The sequence below is a fragment of the Pithys albifrons genome, chromosome 1, assembly GCF_047495875.1.
Source record: "Pithys albifrons albifrons isolate INPA30051 chromosome 1, PitAlb_v1, whole genome shotgun sequence".
NCBI classification, from domain to species: domain Eukaryota; kingdom Metazoa; phylum Chordata; class Aves; order Passeriformes; family Thamnophilidae; genus Pithys; species Pithys albifrons.
Window position 1 is genome coordinate 64,813,063 of NC_092458.1, and position 12,057 is coordinate 64,825,119.

At 37.7% G+C, this 12,057-nt stretch overlaps 1 protein-coding gene across 10 annotated transcripts in view; it reads right to left on the bottom strand.

Annotated features, from left to right (window-relative positions):
* BRCA2 (BRCA2 DNA repair associated) overlaps positions 1 to 12,057 on the bottom strand; it is a 37,178-nt gene that overhangs the window by 4,962 nt on the left and 20,159 nt on the right. For 7 of the 10 annotated variants that reach the window (XM_071552967.1, XM_071552961.1, XM_071552953.1 and 4 more), the window contains exons 13-21: positions 11,093 to 11,162; positions 10,281 to 10,699; positions 9,155 to 9,345; positions 8,364 to 8,551; positions 5,604 to 5,774; positions 4,955 to 5,306; positions 4,124 to 4,279; positions 1,946 to 2,090; positions 264 to 385 (exon numbers count right to left, since the gene is read on the bottom strand). In XM_071552967.1, coding sequence (XP_071409068.1) covers positions 264 to 385; positions 1,946 to 2,090; positions 4,124 to 4,279; positions 4,955 to 5,306; positions 5,604 to 5,774; positions 8,364 to 8,551; positions 9,155 to 9,345; positions 10,281 to 10,699; positions 11,093 to 11,162 — 1,814 coding nt within the window. The remainder of the gene's footprint in view (positions 1 to 263; positions 386 to 1,945; positions 2,091 to 4,123; positions 4,280 to 4,954; positions 5,307 to 5,603; positions 5,775 to 8,363; positions 8,552 to 9,154; positions 9,346 to 10,280; positions 10,700 to 11,092; positions 11,163 to 12,057) is intronic. The other 3 variants (XM_071552979.1, XM_071552974.1, XM_071552985.1) reach the window with 3 other exon arrangements.

Below are 12,057 nucleotides of genomic sequence, written 5' to 3' on the forward strand. Positions count from 1 at the left end.
TTAACTTTTAATTGTGCTATATCCTGGATTTTTATACCAAGAGAAAATTGCCATCCAAAACATGATTAATCTATTTCAACAAGCCTTCATTAATTTTTTTCAAATTTTTGAATCTTAATTTATTTAGCAATAAACATGCTGTTGGAAATCCCAAAAGGTAGAAAAAATAAAGAGTAATTTAATGGTTGATTTTAGCAGGAGGCACTAAATTGTAAATTATTCCACAAGCATTTCAAAATTAGCCCAGTAAGATGTACAATTACCTCCATGTAACCAGGATCAGATGCATTCTGAATTGCTTCATAAAGTTCTGCACCATCCTGCAAGTTATGGATTTGCTGTCTTGTGACTATATGTGATCTTGGTGTTCTTCTGGTAGTTCTCTCTGTCGAAAAAAGAAAAACCATTATGTGGAGTGTAACCAACACCCTTGAAAGAAGAAATAATTATGTAAGAAGCATGGCAGTACTTAGGCCTTGCCTTGCCAGAATAAAAATACAAAACACATATACAGGAACTGATATATGTGTGCATATATATATTATGCAGATCACTGAATACCAGTGAGTCTTCATCATCATGGCTGGGCTTCATGAACGCAGATTTGGGCAGGGCTCTCCCCAGGTGGGTGTGCCCTTCCAGCCTGCACAGTGGATTTTTTAGGCGAGGCACAGCATGCGCAGAACTGGCCCCACCATTTCAGTCCTGAGGTCCATCTGCCATGGCTGAGCGAGCAGTTGCCTCCCTGACATCCGATCCTGTCAGATCTCGGACGCTAAATCAGGGTCAGCCCCGGTTACTACTTGGATGGGAGACCTCCTGGGAATACAGGGGGCTTTAGGTTTTAGTCCCGAGGACTTCACTGGCACTGTCCAAGCTCTCTCGGCTGTGGCAGATGGACCTCAGGACTTAAACGGTGAGGCCAGTTCTGCGCACGCTGAGCCTCACCTAAAATCCACTGCGCAGGCTGGAAGGGCACACCCACGTGGGGACAGCCCTGCCCAAGTCTGCGTTCACAAAGCCTAGTCATACATATATATTAGGAAAACAAAAGCAGGAAAAAAATCTCAGTATAGATTAAAATATTATACAAATTTTGGGGAAACCAGTATCAGTATCTGCATTTAGGAGTGGGTGGTGTTGGGCTGCCAAGAAACTTCATCAATACTTGACTGTATTCTCTATGTCTGTTGCTTCCTCTTTTTCTTATACACCAGAAAACTCTCAAAGACACCAAGATGAGGGACAACACGTTTGCACATGAAGTCTCGTTAGGACATGATCTAAAAGCCAAGTTAACTTTGTTACATTAAACTATTACCCTCTCCTTAGGAAAGTCATTTTGCTGGTACCATTTTGATGAATTCCTTCAGCACAGGAGACTCTAGTACAGACACGTTTACCAAACATTAAACAACACAATGAGGTGACTGACATGCACAAGTTCCCATCAGTGAAGATAAGGATTACAAACCCATCTCCAATTTCAGCTGAGAATTCAGTGCTAGAACTACTGCTAGAAATCATTGGCAGAGGTGCAGAGTGTCATTTCATCATGGAATAAGAAAATGGTTGAAGTGGAAGGGACCTCTGGAGCTCATCTTTGAAGAGAACGAAATTAAGAATTCTACCATTCTGTACCACTTCCCTGAGCATCCAGGCTTCTGTAAGTAGTCCAGCTACCAACACGTTCAGGAAGAGTTCTCTAGACAGCCACACAGGCAAGCAAATAAGCATGTAACTGTTTCATACTGAAAGGTCTTGATTACACAAGAAGCAAAAATCTAGAGAAATACAAAACAACAACAACAGAGAAAACAACCCAAAACCCCATCTCTGCTGCTCTGTCCCCAGGGAAGTTTTTTGAGTTTCTTTAGGCTCTTCTGTAAATGTCAAAAATGTTTTTGTGTTCTTAATACATGTTCTGAAAGAATCCAAGCTTTACCTTCATGTTTTTCATATTCTGCTTGGATTTTTGCAAACAGAGCTTCCAGTTTCTTTTGTTGATCCTCTGCATGCCTGGCAGCTTCCCTTTCTTCAGCTCGACTGTTACGAAACACATATGAACCAGCTGATGTCTTTTCCATCCACTGAAATAAAAAGATTCAAACCAAAAGCAGACTTAAAAATTATTTTTAACATTATCTAGTCTCCTTTTAATACTCTTAGGCAAAAATGCTTTAAAAATGAACAGGTAGCAGATCTTAAGTTCTTTCAGTGTAATAGATACAAGGCAAAAACCCACAGCATTGGTTGGTAGATCTTCCCTTTAAAGATACAGACAGAATGGAGCAGTATCTAAAACCAGATGATTTAACAGCTGAAGAAACCACAGCTTAAAGTAATAAGTATCGGTGATGTAATTTCAAGGATAGCTGGATCCCAGTGGTAGATACATTAAGATACAAACCATCAAACTCAGTGCTTAAAAATACACCAGACTGCATTCTACCCGATTTGTCCTTCTACATCAACTGTACTGTCTGTTCTAACATACAAGATTAGATGCTGTAAAAGAACTATGATGTTGCTCTGCTCTTCAACTTTTTCTGCCTGAAATGGTTCCACAGGGCTACAGCCTTGTCCACAACCACACAAGAACTGGCTTGACAGAGATGGGTGACCAAAACAAAGTCACTGCTGACAAAAATGGTCCCTTCCCTTCCTCCTTGCTGCTCAGTTCTGTCTTCTTCCTTGCACTGGCTGTAGTACATATTTGACCTCAGCAGACCATATCAGTTTCATAATTCAATAGACAGCAGTTCATTGTGGATTTTTTAAAAAATTATTATTAGTTACTTAATCCTGGTGTAATAAATTAAATTAGCAAAGCAATGGGATCAGGAGAGGTCCAGATTTAGCACAGAGAAGCAGCAGGAGAGTACAGTGAAAGCAGGATGAGGAAGGGTTGCAGGACTAATCCTTGAGGCAGTGAATCATTGAAATAGGCTCTGCCTGCCTCATTCCTTGCATGCCAAGTATTTCCTGTGCTGTTCACAGTTTGACACCTTTAATTAATTCCTACACTCCTTCACTCTTGAGGTAGGAGACAGACAGCCCAAATCTTCCTATAATTTTGGTACATTTGAGCAAGAGTCTCAGAGTTTAAAAAGAAAAAGGTACTTCAGTACATCAATCTCTTAATATAGTGAGATACAAAGCACCACTTTCCTCCCCAGCCTGGAAACCATTTGCTGTGATGCGGTTACAGATTACAGTTCCCTTTCTGAGCCCTAAATAAATGTTAGTTCTACTAGGCAGCTCACAGAGTAATTGCTGTAATTTCCTCCATTAAAGCAATCATCTAAATATCAAAATAATGATCCAAACCAAACACTGCTAGGACCTTTGCAGAATTCATTCTACATCAACCAACACCTTAGAAAGAAAGCAACAAAAAAGAATCCCACATGTACATGCCAAGGACAACATATTCTGAGAAAAGTTAATAAGACCTGAAGGTTGTATCCTGGTTAAACTGTTAACATTAAAAGGATTGATTACTAGCAGAAATATTGTTTCATTTGTGGCTGGTATTGTTAAAAAACAAATAGCTGCAGTGAAGTCTGCTCATATTTAAAATGTCTGGATATCAAATGGTATTGAAAATATCTTAATTGTATTTTATACTATAATCACACATTGTATTTTCAGTCACTTTTTAAATAATACAATTTACACAATACAATCATGTAAGAAAAAGTAATCTTACTAATGGCTAGAAATACATAACTTCTATGTTAATATGCATGCCAAGAAAAAAAAAAAAGGAGTTCACTTGTACTTGGAGCTAAAACTGCCAATGTCTTTTTTCTCCTCTAAAACAAGTGCTGTGCTTTTTAGATTCCAGAACTGAAATTCAATTCTTTTTGGTTTTTTGAAGCTGAAAGCAAAGCCAACCAGAAGATACTAAGTGCGAACTCAAATTCTTCTTACAGCAGTATACTCCAGTCCTGAAATATCAAATACATGCATGGTGCAAGAACCATTCTTGTTCATTTTACACAGAATGATACCTTTTCTTAAATTTTTTAGCTCTCTATGTCTTATTTGATACAGCAATTAACTGATAAAATTTAGATCTCATAGAACCTGTTAGATTCATAAAATACTTACACCATACCTGAATAGGATAAGTTCTTTGAACAACTACATCAATACACCCCACTGCACCACCCTCACTGTAAAGCGATGACAGAGGCAAAGGGAAAGGTCTGGGATCCCGATGAAATCCTAGTTTGGCATCCCACCGTGCACATCGGGTGCTGTTGGCTGAGATCTGAATGAGTCAAATGATCAATGATAAACTGTCACTGGTAGGTCACAACTATATCCAACTTATTATTATAGGAAAGACCATTTTCAAACTGACCTCATTAAGAAAGTATCACATTTGTACTTGAACATATGACATATTAATTTAAAGGTTTCCTTCCACATTGAAGAAATGTGTTTTAAAAATAAACTAAAAATGTGATGTTAAAATTCTGTAGGAAATGAGTATCTACAAGACAAGCCATTGCTTTAAACCAGAGGAGCAACAGCATTATGCTGAAACTTCATCCAGCTCTTTAACCATCCTCAGCTGAGTCAAAGTCCTGTCCTGCCAGTCTACCCTCTCATGACCTGTTTTTTTTCACCCCACACTTCCTCCAACTTCCATATTGTCTGTGAAGGATAAATACTTTTTGTAACTTGGTGCTTAACTAAATTAAGGAGCTGGATCTGTCAATATACACAGCAAAGCTTGGCAGCATTTTGTATTACAAACTTCTCTTCCAACCCAATTGAATAGTGTCATGTCTTACAAATCTGATTATTAAACTTCAACAGCCAACCATCTGTTTATAAAGCCCTGGTAAATTTTTTTGTTCACAAAACATGGCTCAACTACATAGCAGTTATCACAACTCTCAGTTACATCCAATCACTCTGAACTAATAGTTTATTTTACCTTTAACATAAGGGAATCTGGGGCTTCCAGTGGTGTACATCCATTTTGAGAGCCAACAAGTTCTGCTCCATGCACTATAATCTTCTGACCAACAGTCAGCCTTCTTCTGTCTAAGAAAGCTTTGAGAGGTGGATCCAGAAGAGCTCTAATCCCATACCAGCCATCAGTAACTTCAATTATTGCTGCTGCTTTTTTATTTTCCATGTTCTTATTGCTACTGCTAGGAGATACAATGGTGTTTAGCGATATGATTTTGGAAATACACAGTACAAGTGTTTTACCTGCTGCATCATCTCTTTCCATTATTTTTTTGATTGCTGATCGTTTACTTTTATCAACTTCCAAATCATACCTACAAAAAAGGATTAAGGCTTTGTTAGAGCAAACAAACTCCATCCCACTGTTTGTCTTTAAACACAATCGTAGCAAACCACTGCCTACTCAAACTATGATCAAGCACCACTGTACCAAACCAAATGTTATCTGAACTTTTGCAAATAACATGCACTATCTTTTTAATAATTCTATGCATAAGGTTAACAATATAAGCATTCTGCTAAAAAGCAAATGGAAGGTAAAGGTGTTAATTTTATAATTTTGAAACTACACAGTACCACAAATTACACCAGATACACAGCTACACACGTACCTATATTTCAACTGCAACAATACTGTTTCTGGTGTCAAACATCTGTTAGCAAATTCATGTGGGAAAGACACTTCCATGGCTGCCAATTTCCATACAATCCATCTGTAGTGATTGTAAACCCAGGCCTCAGTTATTAGTTTGGGATCCACACCAGGAGTGTCACAGAGGGCTCTGCAGATAAATGGTTAATAAATTAACTTGAAATCCACTGCAACCTTTACCTTGTCTGTTTAGCCCTAGCACTGTATTCAGTGTATGTACATAGGCAACATTAACAAAAAGAATATTTATTACACTGAAAATAGGAAGGCTCCATTCCACAACCCTATCTGGTTATTGTCTACATACTGAAGTTTTGTCCTCACACACTTTGGCAGCATGCATGTGCACACATGTACGTATCCTTCACCTTGGCAGTGGTTTCAGGGCCATGCTCTGTCTGCTTCATGGAGTTATGCACAGAGGGACTGAGGTGTGCTCTATTACCACTCAGCCCTGGAACTTCCTCTGCTTGCTTCATGGGTTCATTACAACCCAAATGATGGCCTGGAACACAGCAAGCTTACAGAGAACACCAGTATGGGGGAAGGGATTGATAAACTGGGGGTTCCTATTTAGTGGGACCCAAACAGGCAGGAGAAACAGGCTTTTAGGAATCCCATGAATTTCATGAAATTCAACAGAAGCAAAATCTTGCACCTGTGATGGAACCATCCCACCTAACAGTAAACAGGCTGGGGCTGACTGGGAAGCAGCTTTGCAGAAAAGGGTCCAAGGATCTAGTGGACAACAAGATGACCACACAACAGCAATATATCCTTGCAAAGAAGCACAAAGGCTTCTTGGGCTGTATTATAAGCAAAGCCAGGAAGGCAGTGATCATTCCCCTCTCTTCAGCACTTGGGAGAGTACATCTAAAGTTTCTGTCCAGCTTTGGATTCACCAGGCCAAAGTTGTTGGTGTACTGGAACAAACCTCACAGAGGGCCACCAAGGTGATCTAGAGGGCTAAGGCCATGACACACAAGCTAAGAGAGTTGAGTTTGTTTGAATTTAAAACAAGTCAAAAAGACCTAATTGCTGTCTATGGCTACTATGACTGGAGAGTTCAGAGAAGACAAGGACACATTCTTCCCAGAAGAACACAATAGGATAAGAGGCAACAGACCAAGTTGGAACTGGGGACAAATTCCAATCAGAAATAAAGGTTGTCATTTTGTTTTTTAAACTATAGGAGTGGTCAAATGGCATAGGCTGTCCAGAGAGGTGGTAGAATCTCTGTCCTTGACATGTTCGAAACTCAGCTAGGCAAGTCCCTGAGTAATTAACCTAATTCAAACTGTACTAAAGAGAGGCTAGGACTGGATGAACTGCCAGCAGTCCCTTCCAACCTAAACTGTTCTATGATTCTGTGAACTCCCGCACTTGATTGATCTTCAGTGAACAGGTGCTGGGTATGGACACAGAACATCTCCAGTTCTCCCATGATGAACAAATATCACTGACACCAAAAGCATTTCCCAGAGTCATGTGGGAGCAGCTAATAATGACTCTGGCTCACTAGCATGAGTGGAAAGTAATTCCTCGAGAAAGTACAGATCACAACATCAAAGTACACATCTCATCCTAGTCAATTTTCCCATTTTGGGATTACTGGTACCAAATCAAACTTCCAAGTAAAAACAGTTCCTGAGCTTGGAACAGACCTATCTCTGTCACACTTTGGTACTGTGAAGCAAATAATGCAAACCTTTTGAATCCTGACGTTATTTAGATTGGCAACACATGCTTGGCTGTAAATATTGCTCCAATACAGGTGCCTGCCTTGAGTGTTTTGTAAATGCATACCAACAGTGATACTGATTTGAAAATAGACCATCTCAAACGCTGCATCTCATATTGGCAGGGCCAGCACTTGGCCTTCCATGATCCTTGTGGGTCCCTTACAACTCAGAATATTCTACAATTCAGATTTACAGAGAAAATCAGAAAATAACAGTTAAGTATTTTCTGAAGTTTTGCTACAACAGTAGACTGGTAGTTCCTTGTCCTGTTGCACATGCTGCTGCTGACGTTACAATGTAGAGACCTGCTTACAGTAAAACAAAACATAATTTTCATGGAAGTGTTTAGGAGAGGTGCACTCAACACATTTTTTTTTCCAGCTCCTTTTAAAGAACTTGCAAAAGGAGGGATAGAAGAACCAGAAAGAATAAAAGATCAAGGGCTGTTTCTGCACCTTTTTTGGGTTCTTATGTGTACTCAAAAGAAGGCTGGAAAGAATCAATGCTTTACAACTGTAGTTTTGGCTTCCTTCAAATTATATATCCCTTTTAAAAAAGTTTTATTGAAAAAAAACATTTTCATCCCAGTCCTGTCGAAGAAGCCCTATGCACCTTCCCAATCAACCTTCACTCCCATTAAGACACTCCAAAGCACAACTGAAAGAAATAATTTTCTGCTTGAAAATAAACAAACAAAACTATTGTTTTTAGACTACTTACACTGTTGAAGAATTCCCAGAAATTTTCTAAATTGACTTTATGTTCTTTCTTAAATGGTCAGTGAAGACCAATCACTAACAACAATAATCTACTCAGCAAATTTACAATCCTAAAATATCTTTATTTACATTAACAGAGGTGTATTAAAATGCACAACAATAAAAAAGATAGTCAGAGGCATTGGATTTATTTTTGGGGGTGAAATAATCACTAACTAAAAAATGGCATAGTTGCCTCGAGTCCATAAGTAACGGTACCTGTAAAACTCCTTTTTTCCAGCTTTTCCCTCATCCGTAGGTATCAGCCATCCTCCATCAGCAAGTTGCATTCCATTTCCAGCTAACAAATACTCCTTACTGAAAAAGTCTTTGACAAGAAACTGGAAAGATTCTGCATTTGTGCTGTTAACTTGTATGCATTGTTTTGAAACACCATATGTGTATAGCTGGAAAAAAAAATTAATGAAAAAGGCAAAATAACAACAATACAGTAAGAATTCAGCTAAGAGTTTTAATATCTAATTTTATAAATTCAGTTTAAACATTTCATTAACACTGAGACAGCTCTTCACTGATCTTGTCATTTCATATGTAATCCATGAAGAATGGATGAATTCCCAGCAATTATTTTAGCGAACAGCATCCCAGTGTGTTTTTAAAGTGTTTAAAAAAATCTATAGGTTTTCTACCTTCACTGAACCAAAAGCAAGAGGCTTTTCATAGAGATCTACCTAAGCTTAAATTTTATAACTGTTCTCTTAAACTAGCACATCATATGGGTTATAGTCAATAGCAACTATAATTGGTGGATTTTTTTCCTTTTTTGATGCTTCTCTGGTTTAACACTAGAGACATTTATGACCTGTATTACTTGGAATAGTCTCAAAAAATTGTGGATAGGCAAAGCTACTTACACACCGTAGCAAGTGGTATAAGAGCCACTGTAAATACTTACCTAAAAACTGAAGAATGTAAAAGCTACTGAGTTTTTATTTGCTTGTCTTGAGAAACAGATACAAAAGACAGACAATAAAAAGACACCAATATACCTCTTCCATGGAATAAAAACTAGGAGATTTCTCTTCTACTGCAGTTTTCAGAGAGATTCTATTGCTTGTAGATGTTTTAGTGACATAAAGACTTCCTGGCTGTGACCGAACATTTTGCCTGCATTTCTTTTTAATTCTCATTTCCTGCACATCCCTGGCACAGCGGAGATTTGTCACCATCCTGACCACAGCTGCAAAGAAAAAGAGACCCAAAATATTTTTAAAGTATATATCAAATAGAGATATAGTCACACTACAAAAGTAGATTCAGAGAAGCATATTTGCTGTGCCACTCTGCAGATTTTTAGAAACTGCAAGCCTAAATATTCGAAGTTTAGTGCATTTAGAAAGCAGTAATTACTGAAAGCATTTGAATAATATTTAACAAATTATATGTTCATAATAATTCTGTATAAGTCCCTGAACTAAATTTCAAGCCATATATTTTTCTCATCAGACTGAACTCTGTCTTCATAGAAAACTCCAAATGAAGAGAAATCAGTTGCTCACTACAGAGCCCATAATCCTGAGATTCTGACCTAAATACAGGATCTAATTCTGCAAATGTTCATACACCTGTTCAAACACACACAAGTCCCCCTGAAAAAAACCCAGATTATTTATGATAGTTATAGAAATCACACACACTGGAACATTCAAGAGAGCTTGGAAGGCATAAGCCCACATGCTAAAGTAAACAGCTGAGCATTTAAACTCTGCCTCTTTGAAAGTGACACAATCAATTATTTACATGGCTAACCCTACAATTTAGTTAGAGAACAGAATGAAAACAAGCGTCTGTAAAAGTGAATGAACAATAGCAAGGCTAGTCTAAGGTTCCCAGATTATTTTATCCAAGAGGTATACAAAAAAACCAAATATCAAATTAAATATAAGCTCTCTTGTTCCTGAAGCACTGTGTGAAATATTTTTCACACAGCTTAATTAACTTTGAAGACGAGCTGCATTTACTTTGTTAGGAGTGCAATACAAAATATTAGTAATTATTTCCTAATTTTCTCACACACAACAAAAAAGAAGGCTGACAGAATACGCAAAAAACCTTAAAGATTTAATTCTGACAGTTAATATTCACAATAGTTAAGTGAGTAAAAACTGAAAATACCTAAATTGCCATGTTCTAGGTCTGTGTTTGGTGCATGCTCAATGCCAGACTGGTGATCTTGCGGCTCAGCTGTATTTTGTTCAGTTGTGATCTCATTTAGCTCCACCTCTTCGGTCCTGTGTTTGCTGATCGGGGAGCCACATCTTTCACTGCTGCCTTGTTCACATGCGGAAAACGTCAGCTTCGTTTTGAAGGGTGGGACAAAAGTTTTAGCAGTTTTGCCACATTTGTACAAACTTCTTGTTTCTTCACTCTCTTTTGCTGAGGCCTTACATGGAGTAGAAACCCCTGACGTACCATTTAAAGCCTGTCTGAGAGCACAGTGCTGAAAAATGGCAGGTTTAGATTGGAATCCTTTGAAGTCTTGATCTGGTAGAGTAAGGGTAGGTCTCTTGACTTCTTGTCGTTCTTTTTTTGACCTACAGAGATGAAAACACTTAAACATACAGGTTTCAGCTTCCTGACAAAAATCTTTTTCAGGATTTTTGTCTTCTTAATTTAGTAACACAACTTTCAATACTACATCAATAAAAAGACAAAATATCAGTCTTTGATATTTTAAAACTTAATTTCTATCTATAGAGAAAAGAGAAAGAATGTAAAAGAGTGTAGTTTGTTTAGCTAGTTACTGGTCTCCTGCAGCAACGTATGTTATAGAGTAATTTAATATGTTTCTTTTTATGTAAAATTCTTAGTCTTTTATAAAGTTGGCTAATAAGTTATTACTGCACATTTTCACAAAGTCACAAGGGCTTGTGAGGTTTTAAGAAATTGCATTAGAAGAGTTCTAAAATATTTAATAAATTTCTCACCCAAAAGGTTGACAAGTTATGGGTTTTAGAGGCACATGGTACATAAATTTTCTTCTATCTTTGAAAATGCCTGTAAGATAATTAGAAAAAAACCCTGAAATGCTACATTACATGGATAGTTATTTACAGCATGTTTTATCTATATTAATGATATAAATACATAGAAAAGTTTCCAGAGTGGATTTAAACAGTTTTACTCTTTCCTGCCCCCAAAAACATCTTCACGCTCGTTGCAGAGAGATCTAAAGGGTAAGTGATCACAACGCAGAACTCTCAAGAGTTTCTATTTGTGACCCTGCAAGACAGTTTTAGGCTTCTGAAAGGGAAATGTTTATCATGTATTTAATCGCAGGTAGGCTCACCATTTCATTTAGAACTCTTCCAGCAAACTTTTTGTTTTTATTTGAAGTTACAACAGAAAAGGGCACATTCACACAAACTGCTCCTTCCATCATTGCAGGACAGGCTTATCTTGGAATTATCAACACAATTAAATCGTATCTGCCTGGAATGCAAACTCATTTGTGCCCTCAGGCTGCAAAGAGCAAGTTTCATATGAGAAGTTGTGTATACAAGATGCCACATGTTCTGGAAGTCAGAGGCAAGACTGTACTAGAGATATAACTGTTTTCAGTTGTTCACCAAAGAATAACACTTTTAAGGTCCTGCTACAGAGTAGGATATTGACATATGAAGGGAATAAAATTATTCTCTGGCAGCAACTTACAAATTCCATTTGAAAATTTAAATCATGGCTTTTATGCCTAGAACAGATTTAGTAAAGCACTCAGGAACCAACATACTGGTTAAATCAATGTACCTAATGAATCCTGCTATTGAATTTAGGGGAGAGCATGCTTAAAAAGAACATGTTTCTTAAAGAACACAACTTATCCCATAACTAAAAGCCACAGCCAAAATCACACTACCTTAATATGCCAGTCACTAACTGGCTTCATATAAAA